A 20,521-nucleotide genomic window follows, 5' to 3' on the forward strand; every position below is an offset into this window, starting at 1 on the left:
GACCAACGCGAATCTCAGTGATATTTTTATGATATGCAGGGACTAGACTGCTATACATTCTACATGTTTTGTATGATGTTTTGCTTTAACTTTGCTTGGCAAGTCTAACTTTTCTATTGTATAACAAGATTTATGTAATAAAATACATATAATTAGTTTTATTAAATATTCTATGGAGTGTATGTTTATAGGGCAATTGTGAGTTTGTACGTGTTAATATACTTTTTTCTAAAAACTAAGTTAGTTAAATTTAGTCAGCGACACGACGTTGTTGGTTAGGCTGGGGAACATCGGTCATGCTCATGCATCACCTGGGGCCACACCACACGAGTTGATACAGCCAAACAACGCAAACAACGTAAAGAGCGACGAGGCTTACGGACAAACCACGCACCGAAGGATATGATTGTTGATGGCACGCTGATCCGTCTTGTGTCATGGAAGCCTAAACACAGCCATGCTAATACTACGTCAGTCTTACTTGATCCCTCATCATCTTCTTCCAGAGTTGTCATTAAGCGAGATCTGGTAGATCGTGAGCTTCGTGGCTATTTGTAGATGATGTGGATGAGAATGTGTAATCTGTTGACATTTGTATTTTATTTTCATAACTAATAAATGGTAATATATGTTCTACTTAAACTAGCCTATCAATCACACAGGACATGTCTATCATGTATTCATGTCACGCGTGCGGGACGTCAAAAAAAGAGAGCTCCTATCAAGAACCATCAACAGAGAAGTAGCAGTCCCGTGAACCCTTTCTGATCCCACCAAGTCCACAATCAGAACGTCTGAACGCGCGACATGAAGATGTCAAACTGCCAAAAGCATCGTCAGAATTCAGACAGCCGCAGGGAACCGGCCTCTCAAATCGTCAGACACTCAGACGTGCACGTGCCAGTACAAATGGCTTGCTGCACGAACAGAGCCGGCAACACCATGCATCGCAGCGTCACACTCGCGCTAACAAACAACACGCGACAGACCAAACAAAAACCACTGCGTCAACAAGGCTGTACCACTGCTGAAGACGATAGTACATTCTGTTCCTAGGTGTAGCCACTTTTACAGGCAATTTCCTGCCACATGCCTTCTTCTCCGATCCAATCCCCCCCAACACCATTCCCAGACATACAACCCACAGGATGGGCCCTAGCACAGGATGAACAAAAAAGAGAGATAAACCGAAGCTACAAAAATAGAGTATGAGTATCTGATGAGGAACTCTCTCTCTCCCTTTCTTCCATCCATCGACGCGATAAGTTCCCTTCTGTCACCACTGATTCTTCTGAAAGAGCTAGCTAACCGAATCACTCCTCCAACTGTTAGAAGCAGAACTTATGTACAGACACTAGGCTCTCATTGTTGCTGTTGCTGTCCTCCCTTCTCTAGAGAGGGAGGGTGACTACTACGGAAGCGATCTTGAATAATCGATAGCCAGAGAGATCAGGCTGGCTGGGCTAGAACTCGGCTGTGGTTGTGGTCACCCTCGTAGGTAACGATCAGCATCGAAGGGTCGTCCACGCACCTCTCGACGTGCTTCCTCGCGGGGCAGCCTCTCACGCTGCTACACTTGTAGTAACCCCTGCAAGGCCGGTGAGCTTTGTGAGTATCTGTGATCTGCATATTTTGACAAAGGTACAGGAGAGTGAACTGTGCTCCAAAAGGGGTTGCCAGTTGTGACCTTTCTTGGATTGCAACAGGCATGCTACCAGAATTACAACAGGTTTGTAACCAAATGTATGCTCAGTAGTCAGTATGCTTATTGTAAAATAGTAGGAAACAAAACTGAGAACTTAGGTTAGAAGCCAAACGACCCAATGCTATAAGCAGCATAAGACTAGGGAGGATGCTTGTTCATATTTTTCATATCAGTACAATCCTTTGTGGTGCCTCCTTCATGGGAGATCATGCACTCCAGAACATGAAAAGGGAGAGATACTTACCTGAGCTCAACAGCACTGGTGGTCGTATTTAAATAAGATAGCATGAAATCAGTGGGTACAACCGCACTATAAATTAGTGACGTTATAAGCAGATAGAGCTTTGCTACGATACATCCAAATGACTGTGAGCCGTTCATTTATTTTGATCGAACGGTTATGGTCACCTAGGTGAAATATGTATTTATTTATTTTGTAAAGTATGATGAATTAGGAAAGTTTTATACATAAAAATTATTTTCCCTAGATTTGACATGCATGCAGCAAGCCGCGTAGAGATGGCAACGGGTATAAACCCGCTGGGTATTATTTGCCCAAACCCATACCCGCGAAGGAAAAATACGCTCGCTAAAAAACTCATACCCATGACGGGTATAAAATTTTGCCCAAACCCATACCCATGCGGGTTTTGGGTACCCAACGGGTTTCCCATACCCACTAACATCAACATAAAAAATAATTCATCATGTAAATAACAATCAATACATTAATAAGCTAAGATAAAAGGAACAAGTGATAACTAATTTTAGCTTAAAATTTGTTACATGAAGTTTATTTCAATTAGAACATATTCAATTAATAATATTATGAGACATATTTATAAGGAATGGTGATTTTAAGGCGGGTTTTAAAAACTCATGGGTTTGCGGGTATGGGTAGTGGAAGAACAAACCCATGCCCACGTACCCGTTGGGTTTCTATTTGAACCCATTAACAAACCCATGGGTAGAGAAATTGACCCAAACTCATACCTTAATAGAGCAAAAACCCACCGGGTTTCGGGTAGCGGGTACCCATTGCCATCTCTAAGCAAGCGTGCCCTGATAGATATGATATTTTTTCTTTAGTACCTTTGGACTTGATATATTTTTTATTAGCATGTAATAACTTTACATGTGACTTAATACATTTGAATTTGCATGGGCGTGATTCGCATCAGTGCCAACATGACGTGTACTTGATTTGCATGTGTAAGTGACATAATGTTTTAATTATATACTTGTTTAATGGTGTTTATTAGTTAGCATGACATGTTTCTCACTCGACTTTTGCTCACTATTTAACCATTTTAATACAATCGTTTATAGAGATTTAAAATAATTATGTGTGTAGAAATTTTAAATATGAGTGGAAAAGGTCTTGAGACATTTATCAATAAACATTTTCTTAATTCAATATATATAGGGCTACGGTGTTAATAAATACAACTGCTTCTTGTTCTCCTGATTATCCACGGACCAGGAAAAAGGAAGGGGCAGCCGTGGGCCGTGGCTTCTGTCTGACTGTCTCCATGATTTGGGGATTCGACAATATTTATTTTCTAAATTATTAAGCCAATGGATTAATTAATTTAAAATATATAAAATAAAATAAAAACAAGGGCTTGAATTTATTTGAGCTATTACCTCCTATGGAGTAAAGGGGATACCGTAGCATTGCCAAGCAGATGTCATTAAATACAGATCACACATAGTACTCTGGTAAGAAACATTTCAAATTCACCCAAAAGATTAAGAGTCACAGATGGCAAAGTATTTAGTACCTAGGATGTGGGGATCCCTTGATTGGCTTCTGCCCATACTTCCTCCACGAGAACTCATCAGCTGGGATGTCTGCAACCTTGTTGCTTACTGCAGGGACTTTGATGGACCTCCTTATCCTTAGCTTCCTACAGTTACATACAGAAGGTGATTTTGAGAAAACAAATAAGAAAACTATAATGCTAGTACTCAGCTATTCAGTCTATAACCTAGAATTCCAACCTTTTCTTTGAACAATGGCACCGGCTCCCGGTTGCGCACTGACCACTCCCATCCTCCTTCCCAGCACACCTTCTCCTTTGCACCAGGCCCAGCTCCGGTGTGCTAGATGTCTGAGAGCCACTAACTAGCTGGAACGGCCTGCTGGCCCGGCTTCCATCCAAGCTCGCAAGACTTCCTTCCATGCTCAGAGACGAAAGGAACGAGCGAGACGATGACGCCGTGCAATTGGAGCTGTCAAACTTGAGGTTCACACCCTTACCACCGCCCCCGCCGCCACTTAAGCTACCACCCTGCTCACCAAGATTGCTCCTCTTAACCATCTCGCTCTGAATCTTCATCTGCTGCATGAGCTGAAACCTCTGGTAGCTCTGCTGCTGCTGGATGAAATGGAGGTGTGCGGCGGGCAATGCCGGGGTGGGCATCCCTGCGGGAGGCGCAACGGACACCGGCTGCACCATCCGGACCGGAGGGGCAGGCGGCGACGACCCCTCCAGACCGGCAGCCAGGTTCTCCAGCAGCAACCTCTTGGGGAACTGCGCAGGGATCCTGACAGGATCCTTACACGACGAGCCCTCCATCTGGTGGTACCTCGGGAACAGCTGGAGGCCAGTGGTCGGGCTCGGACTGGGCGTCTTGGCCACAGTCGCGGCGGCGGCCACCGCAGAGCTGCTCTCGAGGAAGAGGTTGCTGTAGAAGATGGGCAGGGGCTTCTTGGTCTTCCTGACCCTAGCGTGGCCCTGCAGGCCATTGCCGTTGGAGCTGGAGAGCTTGGCCGCCAGGGAGCCGAACCTGGCTACGGCCTCCCCGGTGGTGGCCACGAGCTCCCTGCTGGGGACGAGCTGGCCGTGCGGGTTGGAGAGGAGCGCCAGCACCCGGTGGCAGCTCTCCACTGCCGTCCTGTTGGCCTCCTCCATCGCCTCCATGGACGGCGCGCCTCTCTGCAACGAAGCAACCACTAACTGAAATCAGCCACTGCCTGAGCTGCTGAGCAGCACAGAGCAATTTCTCGCGGTGACCAGCACGAGCGTTCCGTTCCGTACACACAGGCTGATACGCGCCGGTGGCTCTAATCATACTCCATGCCATAAAAGACTAGCAAGCCACCCTAGACTTGCAGCCTGAATAACAACAATGACACAAGTAGTAGCAGCTCGGCTCGGCAGATTCCCGCAATGATGAGGCGCATGAAAGGCGGCATTTCGGCGACCGGCGGGGCGGGTAAGCTAAAATTGGGCATTCGAGCACGGGAACATGTGGCGCTTGAATGGCCCAGATCAGTGCTAAAACTAGGCAACATGACAAGCCTAGCCAACCCAAACAAACACCTAAAAACCTACACGCGACGACGCCGCTGGCGGATGGCCCAGGAGCCATCGCCGCCGCCGCCACCCCCGCCGCGGCTCTTACAACCACTGAAAAATATCGAGGACGGGAAACCCTAGGCCACCAAGCAATCGGCTGCCTCGCGCCCGGACCCCGTCCATGAGCACGAGGCTAGATAGAGCTCGGCACCAAATCGGCAGGGGAGGGAGAGCAACGTGCGCGCATGCAGATGCAGAACCAGGGAAGGAGCAGGAGAAGGTCGCAAACCTCGACGAGCGAAGCCCGCCGCGCCGCGCCTCGCTGGTGTGGTGGTGACGACGAGCGAGCGAGAGCGAGGGTGGAGGCCTGGAGGAGGAAAGCGACGCACTCGCCCTCGGCTGGTAGCCTGGTTGGTTTTACAACCCGTGGACCGTGGTCCGTCTGCGAGACCCGGCGCTCGGCAGAGTGGAGTTAGCGACGATTTATATTTTTATTTTATATATAATATAAACAAACTAACAAACAAAAACGGGTACGAGTAGCGACTTAGCGGGGCGCCGAGCCGGGGGATGGGGCCACGGGGGCGCCGCAGCCGGCAGCCCGCAGCGCAAGCCAGTCCCTCTCGTATTCCTTCCTCGGGCCGGGCGTGCCAGGAATACTGCTGCGGGGGCAGTGGGGCCAGCGGCCATCTCGGCCGCCCATCGCGCCCGTCCCTGTCCTGCGCTTGGACTTTTTCCTCGTCTCGGAACTTTTTTTTCTTGTTCGGGAGGGTGGTGCTGGTGCTGGTGCCGGTGCCGTGGTGGTGGGGCTGGGCTGGGCTGGCTGCCGTTTCGTCAAAGGTGTGACTGTGTGAGCTGTGTCAGAGGCCAGCCGCAATGGACAGTGGCGGTCTTGTGGGGCCCGCAGCTCTCTTCGTGCTTCTCGTGAGCGTTGGACTCGCACTCGCACCACCACCCCCACCCACCTCGCTGGTGCGCTGGATAGTGCGTTGTGCGTGAGCCAGTGCTATCTGCTATCTGTAGGCCTTGTTTGTTTCGGCTTCTGGCAGCTTCTGGCCACCAAAAGCTGTTGCGGACTGTCAAACGCTCAGCTTTTCAGCCAGCTTCTATAAAATTCGTTGAGTCAAAAACCATCTAAAATCAACATAAACACATAATCGGTTGAGTCATTGTAATAGTAAGAATCCATCACTTTCTAGATCCTGAGCCCTATGAACAACTTTATCTTTCTCCACACGTAATCGTAATGATACTCAGATTCTTCTCACAGCTAGATTCTTCCCACAGCCAGATTTTTAGAAAAGCTGGTCAGAAAAAAGCTGAACCAAACAGGCCCGTAGTGTGCTGCTGCTCCTGCTGCTGCTGCGAATTTTGGCTGCAATTAATAATTCTGCTAAAGACAGATTCTGTATATCGAATGGGAAGAGTGTCCAGTTCATAATTATGCCAGCACAATATGCTTAGCTATAAATTAAATCTTAAAATTATTCGGTTCCACATATCACTATGTGAAATTAAATTTTAGCGTATCCTTCGTATAGGTGTCTCATTCTGCGAGTAGGTAAAATTATCCAGGTTGGCACATGTTATGAGTTCTTTTGGCCTGTGCTGATGTTGCATGCACCCATAAGAAGACACACAAAATTTTAGCCCACAATAACTTGAGCGAAGCGATATTGTACTCTCCTCCCTTCTTTTTTTATTTATCGCGTTTTATTGTAAAAATAAACTAGTGAACGATAAATATTCGAAAACAGATGTAGTATTATTATTAGTTGTCTAGCTGCACATACCATTGCGTGGCGGTGTAGTTTTTAGACATAAAATTAATTGTACTAAGGAAATAAACTATAAGTCTAAATTAAAGGTAAAGAATGCACAGCTCACATCTTATTGTATGGTTCTCCATCTATGCCATATCTTTTGCCTAGATATCTCATTTATCACACTAGCTAGTATATCATCGGTTACTGTCCAATAATAAATATCACATCTATTCTCGAATATTTGTCGTTCACTAGTTCATTTTTAAATTAAATGTTGATAAATAAAAAAGAACGGGTAGAGTACTATGTATTGTTTTGATGGTGTATACGACCTCACTTGATATGTGGAAGAACGGGTAGAGTACTATATAGAAAAGAACGGGTACACCGGAACAGATAGACGATCTATGTCTTCGCCAGCACCAAAATAGTATATTTATTTGGTATTCAAAATAATGTTGTTAATAATATAGAAGCGAGAGCACTATAAGAAGAACTTGCATGTTGAGGTCATAAATAAAGTATATTACAATAAATAATATTAATATGAGACAATACATGATAAATATGCATGAGAAACATACATCTCTCGTAGGTCCACCGGTTGGCCCATAACTCTTCTCATAAATTGATAGGGTATTTTCTCGTTTAGTAACCAACGATCACACGAGAGAATCTACGAGGAAGAATTTTCTTATTATTCATATTAGAATACCAAGGGAATTTCTTCCCCATAAAAATCCTCTTGTGATCATGATTACCAAATCAGTTCTTAAGGTTTATTTAGATTTAGAAAAAAGGGGATTGGAGGTACAACACTTATAGGATAACGGAAATACAGCAGCATTAAGAGACTTCAGGCAGCAGATCGAGATACACTAAAGCTTGCTCAGAGAAAAAAAAAAGATTATCACACTAATAAGCCACGAGAGAATGGCACACCTTACATCATCAGAACAGAATAGACGCCAAACTAATTAAAAGAAACTACAACAAGAACCAAAAGCTATGATCATTATACAGATCAAATCGCAGGACGACCCTAACCATCATTCGTTAGCACTCTGGAGCAAGTCGATCTTCACCAAGACTTTTGGCGTGGCTTGGTAAAAAGCTTGATAGCTATCTTACCATTAAGGGGGTGTTTGGGAACAAAGTTTTTCTGCAGTTTTGGAAGAATACTGCAGTATTCTCAAATACTGCAGTATTATATACATAATGGTGTTTGGCAAGCTGGGTAAAATCTCTGTTTTCAAAACTGAAGTATTGCAAATACTATAGTTGTTTTAAGGCATTCTAAACTTAGCTCTGCACCTCAGTTTTCAAAACTGCGGTATTATAAACTACGGTATTGTCATAACTAAAGTATAGTATAGTATTTCAAAAACTGTGGTTTTCAAAAACTTTGTTCCCAAACAGGGCCTAATCAGTATCTTCTTGTCGTCCTTAGGATGTATTTGGTTCTGTTTTTGAAACCTGCTTGTGTTTTGAAAAAGCAGAAGTTGAACTACAGGAGTTAAGGAAGTTGAACTAAAGTGGTTCATCTTTTCCGCAGTTACTCTGAAAAAAAAACAGTTTTTAGGTAGTATAAATTTAGAAGTAGTTTGGACCCTGCTTTTATTGTTTATCAAAGTTCGTTATATTAATAAATAGACATAATTAACTGAAACTAAAATAGAATTAAAATAATTAAATGTTATAATAAATAAACTACAAATATTTAATAAAAGTTATTACAAATGGAATTAAAAAATATTAGAAACACAAATGTAAAATCGGTTTTAAATTAGATATATTGATTAAGATATATAGCTAAACAGAATGCATATAAACAATATACAGTTTGTTTAAAGTGCACAACTCACAACACTTTGAACCAAACGTGTTTCACTTTTTTCTCACAGTAGACAGTTTACAGCTAATAAACCAAATGCACCCTTAAGTTAGACATGTCCCAAACCACATAAACCTACAAGCATGACATATAATCTCAGATCGATTATGCAACGCCTTTCCATAAAACATGTCCTGTTTCGATTATGCTGATTTATACACGCTCCTTTAGAGAAATCAAAAGGTTTCCCTAGGTTTTGTAACTTCTGCATTACTAGTAGGAAAAGCCATATTTAGGTCTTGTTTATTTACTTACTAAATTATATAAGCTGGATTATATGGAATGATGAAAGAATAAAATATCATTTTAAGACCACAAATAAGCTGAAATAAGATAGCATCGAACTATCGGGTAGCATATTTTAGCTTGTTTATGATCTCAAAGTGATATTTTACCCTTTATCATTCTACCATAATTCAATTCACTATACCACAACCTAGCAATAACGACTTACTTACAGTCGGTATAAACCGTTATAGCAACGTACTATCAGTCGCTATAGAGTTATACCGACTAACACTTTCTGACGCTGTAAGTGGCGTCGGCATAAACGTATAGCGACAGACATGTTTATACCGACGGACCGTTAGACGTTAAAAAGATATACCGACTAACATATTTATCCCGACGGACAGTCTGTTAAAACTTATACCGACACACTGTCTGATGCGATATATGTATTTTTACCGACTAACAATCAAACGCTACGACTATATGAGCCTAAAAAAATATATTACTAGCAATTTCCAATTATCATCAACATCAGATAACAATTGTACTGCATTCATACATAGCAAGTGTACTGCATTCATACATAGCTCATGTTGACATATATAGCTCATGTTTTCATTCATGACAATAACAATTATACTGCATTCATACATAAAGTTCACAAGTTTGCTTTTGTTGTAATAAAGATCAAAATAAGCAACAACAACACTAAGTTTGGCTTGTGAAAGCTCAGAGATACTAGCTAGTACAACCACATGTTGGTTTCACAATTTTAAGTTCACTTGCAAATTTCTCTTTTGGAAAAAATACAAAACAAAATATGTAGCTGCACCCATCCAAAAGAACTTTTGATCTTTCTTGTTGTAGCATCCATAGGCACCACCGCGATCTGCTTGCTATTGTCATCATCGAGTAAACAAGTGACTTACTACCTCTAGGACCTCCCTCCTGACAAAATTAAAACCCAAATCATTAGTAGACTACTTAGAAATCCATTCCAAAATAAACTATAGAATAGATACCACCATTGCTCCATGATTAAGCTAAATATACAATAGTTGAACGCATAAACAAGTATAAGCTAATTTTAATTGAAATACTATGAGGTTCCTGATTTATGTGGTCATGCAGTCAAAAGAGATCAAAAAGGTCTTGACGATATCCATGGAATCCAGATATGAAGTGTCAGAATTTGCAAGCAGTACATGAACGCAGTAGGACATAATGTTAGGCTCCTAACATAAATGTTTGATGTCAATGATATCAAAATTGCACTAATATTCCACACACGGGAATCCATGCTATGCTCTGGTATGAAAATAAGATATGTTGTTTAAAAAAAGACAAAAGGTGAATTCAAAAAATCATATTCCATCACTCGATGAGCTGATATATTTGAAAATCATATTATAAATCGGGTTCCTATTCACAAATCTTGAGTTGATATCTTTGAAAAGTCAAGGATGTCTCCAAGAATTTGAAGATAGCAAATAGCAAGTATATAACAGTGGGTTGGCGAGGAGGATACACAAGTATTGGGCATCCTGAAAAGGAGAATTGAACTAGCTGAAAACACATCATCAAACTTCAGCTTCAACAGGAAATAGCTTAAACAACAATTTTACCTTCGTACAAAACACATCTGCAGGCCCAGATATATGACCTGAAAGAGTCCAGCCCTGGTCAGAGGCAGTTATCTCATGGAGACATCTGGAGATATCATCCCCAAAAGTTTTTGATATAAGAGGCAAAGGGGATGAAGAAAATTCTGTGTATAGCAGCTCATCTTCGCTGTGTTAATAAAACAGGCATGTCAATATGTGACATAAAAGTAAATTTGTAATAAATGTAGAAATTAATACATCAAGCGTAGCACAGTAGATAACCTGTCATTATCAAGCAGTCTGAGTGAAATCTGTGGATGAATAAGCGCAATTTGAAGGACACACTTCTTCACATGATGTAGTTCTCTTTTCTCACTAAAAAGATATTATACAGCTACATATCAATCAAATAATATATTGAGCAAAGCTGTGAATACAAAGACATCTCTGCACACAAACAGTAGCAACAATTATCACATACCTAGATTGCATTTGTTTCCTCCGTACTGGTTGATTGTAAAAAAGCTCCCGAACAACGACTGCAAAATTGAAAGGCCTGATAACTAGCCCTCATAACATCATAAATATATAACTAACAGTCACAACCAGGGACTTGAATAGACTGTTACCATCTAACACTATGTACTATTACAAATATACAGGCACTACTCTGTTTCAAGGAGAAAATAGAACATTTACCAGTAGTGCCGACAACTTCCCTCTTGTCATCTATCCCCAGATGTAAGCATTTAGATCCCTATGCAATTGTCAAAAGAACTCAGATGCACTAACCATGAATAAATCAAGATTAAAGAAACTCAGTGCTAAGATCAAGCCTTTATTATCTTGCAATATGAATTTGGTCTCCCACGAGCTTTCGTCCTGACTTCAACCACAGAGATATCAGAAAGTGATGCGAGTGCTTCACCATTTAGTCCAAAACTTCTAAAACTGAGCTCCTCGTCGACCATCACATGAAATTTGGATGTTGCTGTTATACAGTTATAGTAAAAGCAAAGTATGTATCATTAGCACAGTTGAACCAAATGATGCCATTGGGTATTTTTAGCCTTTCAGAACCTACACACATATCAGGTAATGAGCCTATACTTACGAATATCCATGTGACACCATCCATCGGCAGCTGCCTTTAGGGGTGTTATATGTGTCCATGGAATTGCTTTGGGCTCCCCTGAATATGGAGAACTGTCAGAATTTTCTGTACAAAAATATTTTTAAATGCACTAATTGATCAACTTGTTATCATAAATTGGATCTGCCATTGGCCAGTTTGCAGTATGCAACTGTATACCTAATAATTGCATATGGGCGAGACATCTCAGAACTGACAAAATTATCAAACATCATCTTACCTGTGGTCCCTGATGAAAATAGAATATTGGTGAATGCATAGGCATGTTGGTTAACAGCAGTGTAATTTTCAGCCCTGCAATTTTTTTCTGGTTCAGTCAGTGAATGTCCTATAGCATCAAGTTATTCCAAGGAAACTAGGTGGATTTCATGAGTTAACTAATTTATTTTCGTATTGCTTAACCAATAAGTATGAGAGATCATATAAAGCAAGATCATGTTGGAAAAAAAAATAATACATACGATGGGTCCTCCCAAACGAAGATTTCTGCTCATATTTTGGATCTGTAGGGTCCACAGGATAACCCGAACGGGCGAAGTAAACATGAGCATACAAAGAGCCATTATGCTTGAGAGCCTGTAACAGTACATACACAAAATTCAAAAGAAATAGACCATAAATGCATGAAATAATGTTTAATGTACTGTAGTTAGTAGCCTACCTCTGACGGATAGTATGTTAATGACCGTGTTCTAGTACTGGTAGGTCCCCAGACTGCATATGGTATGTTTGCCTCGTGCCAAATAAGTGCATCCTCATTAGCAAAATTAATCTAAACAACTAGGAGATATTTCCATTCCAGCATAAACATAACGAACAACCCCTCCTCCATCCCAAATAGATTATTCAAAAGTCAAAACCCTATCTTAAACACTACAAAAATTCAAAACACAAAGTCACCAATAGCACTGTACCTACATGTTCACACAACTTGTTGAATTCAGCAGCAGCATGTCATGACCAAAGTTCACAAAACTTCTAGGGTTTATACTATTTCTAAAAAAAATCATTAGCAAAAATCAGCTTAGCCTCCTGATATCCAATTAACACACTCAAAGCGCTATCCTTTTTTCTCACAATAAAAGGAATGTTGATGATGCAGAACACCAGTACGAGGTCATCACTAGGCCTGAAAGTATCTCCCTTGCACCCGAACAAGTAAAAACAAACGCTTAAGCATCCGCTAAGCAGTCAATTCCTCTTACGAACAGCACCGTACACCAAACAACTACAGCTTCCGGATCACAACAACCAAAGGAAAGGTCAAACAATTAAATCCTAAAATTACCTTAACATCAGAGCAAACAAAACCAAACTACCCGCACTACAGAACCTAAACCCACTGACGAGCAAACCGCGATCGACCTAAGACGCGTCTTCGAACCGAAATCTCGCAAGATGGCCGAGGGCGTTCTCACCATTGGCTCGCCCTTCTGGAAGAGGTTGAACATACATGAGCATCCCGGGGTCCGCGGGTGGGCGCTTGGGCCCGAAGAACTTGGCCGCAAAGTACCAGACGGGACGGCGGAGTGCGCGCGCGTGGCTGGGGACGGGACGACGCGCGGCCGGCCGGCTGGGGAGGAGACGACGGCGCGCGGATGGGCTGGGGAGGAGACTGCGCGCGGCCGGGCGACTGGGGAGGAGACGACGGCGCGCGGATGGGCTGGGGAGGAGACTGCGCGCGGCCGGCCGACTGGGGAGGAGACGACGGCGCGCAGATGGGTCTGGGAGGAGACTGCGCGCGGCGGCTGGATGTTTTGGTCGCCGCTGCTCGGGAAGTAATAGGGTTTTGGGCTTTGTGCGCCAACCGGCCTAAATTGCACATATTTTTTATGGCGACTGACAGTGCAATGTTATATGTATGAATTGCCGACTGACAACGCGACATTATTCACATATAAATATAACGACTAACACTCGGTTGGAATTGAGACATATGCCGACTCACCATCTGTGGCCATGTATACCGACTAACAATTTGATGCTAATTCTCTATTTATAGCGACGGTCGTCAGACACTAATTTGGTGTTGTGGTATAGTGATTTAGGACTAGTTTGGAAACTCCATTTTTTCAAGAGATTTCTGTTTTTTCCCGAGTGAAATTAGTTTATTTTATATTGGGAAAATAAAAAAACCATTGGAAAAATAGATTTACTAAGAGGTAGTTTGAGAAATCTCTTTTACCAAGGGATTCTTATTTTCACAATATAAAATAAACTAATTTATCTTTAGAAAATGAAAATCTTGTAAAAAATATGGTTTCCAAACTAGCCATAAATTAGTTCTCATAGGAGGGAAACAGACATGCGCTTAGTTAGAATCTGTTCTAAGAGACAATTCAGCAGCCTTGTTCTTCGCTATACGCCTATACGGCTATACCCCTCAAAATGTTTGCTGCTGGAGAAAAAGAAAGGAGGTGTGTGGGTCCGGCCCCGGGGCAGGGCGGGTACCGGGGAGGGTGCAGTTCCGTACGTCGAGGCGCGTGCGGGGCCATCGCCTCCTCGCTGCGCCAACCGCCACGTGGGCCGCGCTTGGGCCGCCGTGCGTCGTCGTCCCTGGCACGCGCGCGCAGGCGGCGCGCAATCGCGGTCGTGCCCGGCGCCCCGACCCCGACCGGCCGACCCCGACCCCGATCCCGGCCGCCGTCTTCCGATGATGGCCCACCCGGGCAATTGACGAGCCAACCAGGTTCCGTTCCCGTCACGCGCCGTCGCGCCGACACGTACCTGCGGTCCACTCACAGGCCTCGCATTTTTTTCTCTCTCTCTGGGGGTATTGTTTTCCTTTTGGAAGTGTGCCGAGATGGTGTGTTTAGGTAGGATCCCCAAGTGTCGTGACAAGATTAGCCGTGGGAAAAAAAGGCATGCACGATCGATACGATAGCGTCCGGCCGATCGAACTGCGACACGAAGCTTAATTAGGGCATATACAACCATTAGACATAGCGGTTCGATTTTTTAAGTATAAAAGATAATTAAGAGACCACGTGATACAAACTTGAGATACTAGACCATAAGAGTGTCTCCGATGGCTAGCTATTTCACTAGCTACATTTAGTCTCTTTCCTATGTGGATAGAAAATGTTGAGAAAACGAGAATAGCTAGCGACAAGCAAATAGATAGGAGATTTTCACTTATTCCAAAAAAACTAAGTGTATTACGTGTGAGACGAAATACTAGTGTGAGATAAATTACTATTTTTATTATTCTCTCGGCTCCACATCAACTAATTATTTGAGACAGCCATGCTCTAAGGGCATGTATAGTGGAGAGACACCAAAACGGTTCTCCAAACACAAAAAAACAACTAAGAGACTCTATTATACGATAAAGTATCTATAAATGTAGTATATTAATAAATACAGAAGTAAATACGTTTGTACAACATCGGATCAATAGAACAGACGACAAATTAGCAAAGTGGAAAGGGTGGTACTTGGGTTACGAGCCAGAGGCGTCTCTTCGTGGAGTGACGACTCCACGATTTTTTTTTGCAAATAGCAACTTTAAACACCTCAAGAGCCTCTACATTAAACGTCACTATATTTACCCTAAATGCAATTAAGAGATAATATGTCAATATGTATCGAGAATCGTGTAGAGACAGACTATTCGTAAAATGTCTGTCACTTGTATTTTTTAATTAGCCCCCAGGTACTCCTAAGAGACTCTATATTAAATGAGATTGTGCATGCGGATTTCATAGCACTCTTTCCAACAATGCCACATCATCAAGAGTGTCATGAAATAAAAAGATGAAACAATATTTCTCAATACAAAATTTCATTTCACTAATTTATAGATTAACATACTAATTAAATGCTGCAACTAAATGATCAATATATGTTAGTAAATTATGTCAAGATGAAATGAACCACTCTCAATGAAGGTATCACACAGTTTTCAAGGCCTTGGAAACGGTTGACATGGTTTCATTCCTATGAAACTAATTTCATTCCATAAAACTCATTCATGTTAAATGTTATGTCATGTCATCTAAAATACTGACGTGGCATATCATTAAATATTTATGAAACTTCTATAAAACTTCTATTGAGAACAGCCTTAGGGTAGCGAGGGCATGCGAGAGAAGAACGTGTCTTTGCATCGAAGCACCTCGATATAAATTGGAAGCAAAGAATACCACGCAAATTATTAGGCACTGGTTGAATGAGTATTAGGGTCACACTCATATGAAGACGACGAAACTAGCTAGTAGGCGGTGGGTGCGCAACAAACTGCGGACGAGCGATGGGTGCGGTTCGTTCGTTCGTTCCACCAGCACCGACACACAGGGACACAGCGCACGATCTATCTATTAAGTAACCCTAGTTAGGGTTATGTAGGCAAATATCCGCTTTGCTCCCGAGGGGTCTCACGTCTCTATATAAGGAACCTGTACACCCCTCATAATACAGAGAAGAGAAAGAGGTCAGAGGCCCAACCCTATATCCAGTGTCTCGTGTGTTTTCTCTGTCGTGCTTATGAGAAGGGAGACGGGTTCTCTACATCTTCTTGCGCTTCTACTGCTGACGGGAGGGAAGGCAGCAGATCTGGTGATCCGTGGTAACGTAGTTCTTAACACGTTATCAGCACGCTCTACCTCAACGTTGCTGCGAGATCAGATCTGCATCAACTCTTCGTCATGTCGGCAGGTCCTTGGCCTAGCCGAACTGTCCTACGCGATAGCCTTCGATTCTCCTCTACGCAATCGAGTGGTATGTTTTCTTGATCCACTGGTGTGATCTGTGCGCCACCAACTTGTTGTCTTCGTCATGGTGCTGCGTCTGTGCCAGAAACACCCGCACCCGTGGTAGCTAGCTCTCACCAGAAGATGGTCAGGCCGCGCTAGCTAGGCATCCAGATTTGAATGCTGATCGACGACGCCACGAGCTCCAGCAGAGCAAGCGCATTTAGTAACAACTCACCAAAAAAAGTGCAAGCCTAGGAATAGGAGGCGACGGAAGTTAGTGCCGCGTCCCTGCTATTGGTTTTCTGCCCCACCGGTCAAAACAGCCATACGTGGGTCCCACCACTCTCTCTTCCTGTGGCTACGCTGCATGCATGCATCCGCTGACCCGCACTACCACACACAAACGTGCATGCGCAGAGAAAAAGAATGAGTCGTACGAGCTGAGAAAAAAAGGGAAAAGAAAAATCCCTATTAGATGGCCTGCATGCTTGCATGCTGTCGGCGTTTCGAGACCGGGGGTCCCTAAGCCGACGAGTGAGTGCCGCGTGCCCCAGCCCAGATGGGTCGAGCGTGTGGGCGAGCGCGAAGGGGGGAAGCGAGGTGGCCGGAGACGGGCGTGAGAGAGGTGGAAATCCCGCGGCCTTCGTGTTCGTCCCGCGCCCAGGTCGGGTGCGCTTGCAGTAGGGGGTTACAAGCGTCCACGCGGGTGAGGGAAGCGAGCGGCCCCAAGAGAGCGTCTGCCCCGTCCTCGTCCCCGCACGGCCAACCTTCTCTAAGAAGGCCCTGGTCCTTCCTTTTATAGGCGTAAGGAGAGGATCCAGGTGTACAATGGGGGTGTAGCAGAGTGCTACGTGTCTAGCGGGGGGGAGAGCTAGCGCCCTAAGTACATGCCAATGTGGCAGCCGGAGAGGTCTTGGCACCCTGCTGGTGTGATGTCGTGGCTGTCGGAGGAGCAACGGAGCCTGGCGGAGGGACAGCTGTCGGAGCGGTTGGGTCCTTGCTGACGTCCCCCTGCTTCCGTAAGGGTGCTGAGAGCCGCCGTCGTCACAGGGCTAGCGGGGCGCCATCATTGCCTATCTGGCGGAGCTAGCCAGATGGAACACGGGCTCGGGCGTGTCGTTGATCTTGACGGAGGGTTGGTGCAGATCCTGGGAGAAGACGTCCGGGGGAACCGTCGTTCGCCCCGAGGCTATTTTTGCCAGCTCGTCCGCAGTCTCGTTGTAGCGCCGAGCGATGTGGTTAAGCTCGAGCCCGTAGAACTTGTCTTCCAGGCGCCGAACCTCATCGCAGTAGGCCTCCATCTTCGGGTCGCGGCAGTGAGAGTTCTTCATGACTTGGTCGATGACGAGCTGCGAGTCACCGCGGGCATCGAGGCGTCTGACCCCTAGCTCGATGGCGATCCGCAACCCGTTGACCAGAGCCTCGTACTCAGCCACATTGTTGAACGCCGGGAAATGGAGGCGCAACACGTAGCGTAGGTGTTTCCCGAGGGGCGAGATGAAGAGCAGGCCCGCGCCGGCTCCCGTCTTCATCAGCGACCCGTCGAAAAACATGGTCCAGAGCTCCGGTTGGATCGGAGCCGTCGGCAGCTGGGTGTCGACCCATTCGGCTACGAAGTCCGCCAATACCTGGGACTTGATGGCCTTCCGAGGGGCGAACGAGATTGTCTCGCCCATGATTTCCACCGCCCACTTCGCAATCCTGCCCGAGGCCTCTCGGCACTGGATGATCTCCCCCAGGGGGAAGGATGACACCACAGTTACCGGGTGAGACTCGAAGTAGTGTCGCAACTTCCGCCTCGTCAGGATCACTGCATACAGCAGCTTCTGAACTTGTGGGTAGCGAATCTTGGTTTCGGATAGTACCTCGCTGACGAAGTAAACTGGCCTCTGAACGGGCAATGCATGCCCCTCTTCTTGCCTCTCGACCACAATCGCGGCGCTAACCACCTGAGTGGTCGCGGCGACGTAGACCAAGAGGGCTTCTCCATCAGCTGGGGGTACCATGATAGGCGCCTTTGTAAGAAGCGCCTTCAGGTTCCCGAGAGCTTCCTCGGCCTCAGGGGTCCAAGCGAAACACTCGGCCTTCCTTAACAGGCGGTACAGAGGCAGACCTCTTTCGCCGAGGCGTGAGATGAAGCGGCTCAGGGCCGCGAGACATCCCATGACCCTCTGTACACCTTTTAAGTCCTTGATGGGCCCCATGCTGGTGATGGCTGCGATCTTCTCCGGGTTGGCTTCAATACCCCGCTCGGAGACGATGAACCCCAAGAGCATGCCCCGGGGCACCCCGAAGACACACTTCTCGGGATTGAGCTTGACGCCTTTTGCCTTGAGACACCGGAATGTCACTTCAAGGTCGGAGAGGAGGTCGGAAGCTTTCCTTGTCTTGACTACGATGTCATCGACGTAAGCCTCGACCGTGCGACCGATGTGTTCGCCGAACACATGGTTCATGCACCGCTGGTACGTCGCACCCGCGTTCCTCAAACCGAACGGCATGGTGACATAGCAGTACATGCCGAAGGGCGTGATGAAAGAAGTCGCGAGCTGGTCGGACTCTTTCATCCGGATTTGATGATACCCTGAGTAGGCATCGAGGAAGGATAGGGTTTCACACCCAGCAGTGGAATCCACGATCTGATCGATGCGAGGTAGAGGGTAGGGAACCTTTGGACATGCTTTGTTGAGACCAGTGTAGTCTACACACATCCGCCATTTCCCCCCTTTCTTTCTCACAAGCACAGGGTTGGCAAGCCATTCGGGATGGAATACCTCTTTGATGAATCCTGCTGCCATTAGCTTGTGGATCTCCTCGCCTATCACTCTGCGCTTCTCCTCGTCGAATCGGCGCAGAGGCTGCCTGACGGGTCGGGCTCCGGCCCGAATATCCAGCGAGTGCTCGGCGACATCCCTCGGTATGCCGGGCATGTCCGAGGGACTCCACGCAAAGACGTCGGCGTTTGCGCGGAGAAAGTCGACGAGCACTGCTTCCTATTTGGGGTCGAGCCCGGAACCGATCCGGATCTGCTTGGAGGTGTCGCCACTGGGGTCGAGAGGGACGACCTTAACCGTCTCCGCTGGCTCGAAGTTGCCGGCATGTCGCTTCACGTCTGGCATCTCTTTGGATAGGTTCTCCAGGTCGGCGATGAGGGCCTCGGACTCGGCGAGGGCCTCGGCGTACTCCACGCACTCCACGTCGCATTCGAACGCGTGTTTGTACGTGGGGCCGACGTCGATGACCCCGTTGGGGCCCGGCATCTTGAGCTTCAGGTAGGTGTAGTTGGGGACGGCCATGAACTTCGCGTAGCATGGCCTCCCCAATACCGCGTGGTAGGTTCCTCGGAACCCGACCACCTCGAACGTCAAAGTCTCCCTTCGGAAGTTGGAGGGCGTTCCGAAGCAGACGGGAAGGTCGAGCCATCCGAGGGGCTGGACGCGCTTCCCAGGAATGATCCCGTGGAAGGGCGCAGCGCCTGCTCGGACGGAGGACAGATCGACGTGCAGGAGCCTGAGGGTCTCGGTGTAGATGATGTTGAGGCAGCTGCCCCCATCCATCAGGACCTTGGTGAGCCTGACGTCGCCGATGATGGGGTCGACGACGAGCGGGTATTTCCCCGGGCTCGGCACGTGGTCGGGGTGGTCAGCTTGGTCGAAGGTGATGGGCTTGTCGGACGAGTCTAGGTAGACTGGCGCCGCCACCTTCACCGAGCAGACCTCCCGGCGCTCTTGCTTGCGATGCCGAGCCGAGGCATTCGCCGCATGCCCTCCGTAGATCATGAAGCAGACGCGGACCTCAGGGAACTCTCCTGCTTGGTGATCTTCCTTTTTGTCGTCATCGCGGGCCCTGCCACCCTCTGCGGGTGGCCCGGCCTTGTGGAAGTGGCGCCGAAGCATGACGCACTCCTCGAGGGTGTGCTTGACGGGCCCCTGATGGTAGGGGCACGGCTCCTTGAGCATCTTGTCGAAGAGGTTAGCACCTCCGGGGGGCTTCCGAGGGTTCTTGTACTCGGCGGCAGCGACAAGGTCCGCGTCGGCGGCGTCGCGTTTCGCTTGCGACTTCTTCTTGCCTTTCTTCTTGGCGCCGCGCGGAGTAGACGCCTCGGGAGCCTCTTCCGACGGGCGGCCCTGGGGCTGCTTGTCCTTTCGGAAGATGGCCTCGACCGCCTC

The 20,521-nt window shown here is 46.2% G+C and overlaps 2 protein-coding genes across 2 annotated transcripts; both read right to left on the reverse strand.

Annotated features, from left to right (window-relative positions):
* Positions 1-1,003: 1,003 nt before the first annotated feature.
* LOC100284463 (uncharacterized) lies at positions 1,004-5,461 on the reverse strand. The gene is made up of 4 exons (NM_001371997.1): positions 5,300-5,461; positions 3,710-4,647; positions 3,490-3,615; positions 1,004-1,588 (listed from the first exon to the last, which is right to left on the reverse strand). Exons 2-4 carry the CDS (start codon positions 4,630-4,632, stop codon positions 1,450-1,452), a joined length of 1,188 nt encoding a protein of 395 aa, NP_001358926.1. The 5' UTR covers positions 4,633-4,647; positions 5,300-5,461; the 3' UTR covers positions 1,004-1,449.
* Positions 5,462-10,289: 4,828 nt separating this feature from the next.
* On the reverse strand, positions 10,290-11,059 carry LOC103625895 (DNA mismatch repair protein MLH3). The gene is made up of 4 exons (XM_020537603.1): positions 10,987-11,059; positions 10,788-10,880; positions 10,527-10,692; positions 10,290-10,445 (listed from the first exon to the last, which is right to left on the reverse strand). Exons 1-4 carry the CDS (start codon positions 10,995-10,997, stop codon positions 10,359-10,361), a joined length of 357 nt encoding a protein of 118 aa, XP_020393192.1. The 5' UTR covers positions 10,998-11,059; the 3' UTR covers positions 10,290-10,358.
* Between the last annotated feature and the right edge of the window lie 9,462 nt (positions 11,060-20,521).

This window comes from Zea mays, chromosome 5 (genome assembly GCF_902167145.1).
Source record: "Zea mays cultivar B73 chromosome 5, Zm-B73-REFERENCE-NAM-5.0, whole genome shotgun sequence".
Lineage (NCBI taxonomy): Eukaryota > Viridiplantae > Streptophyta > Magnoliopsida > Poales > Poaceae > Zea > Zea mays.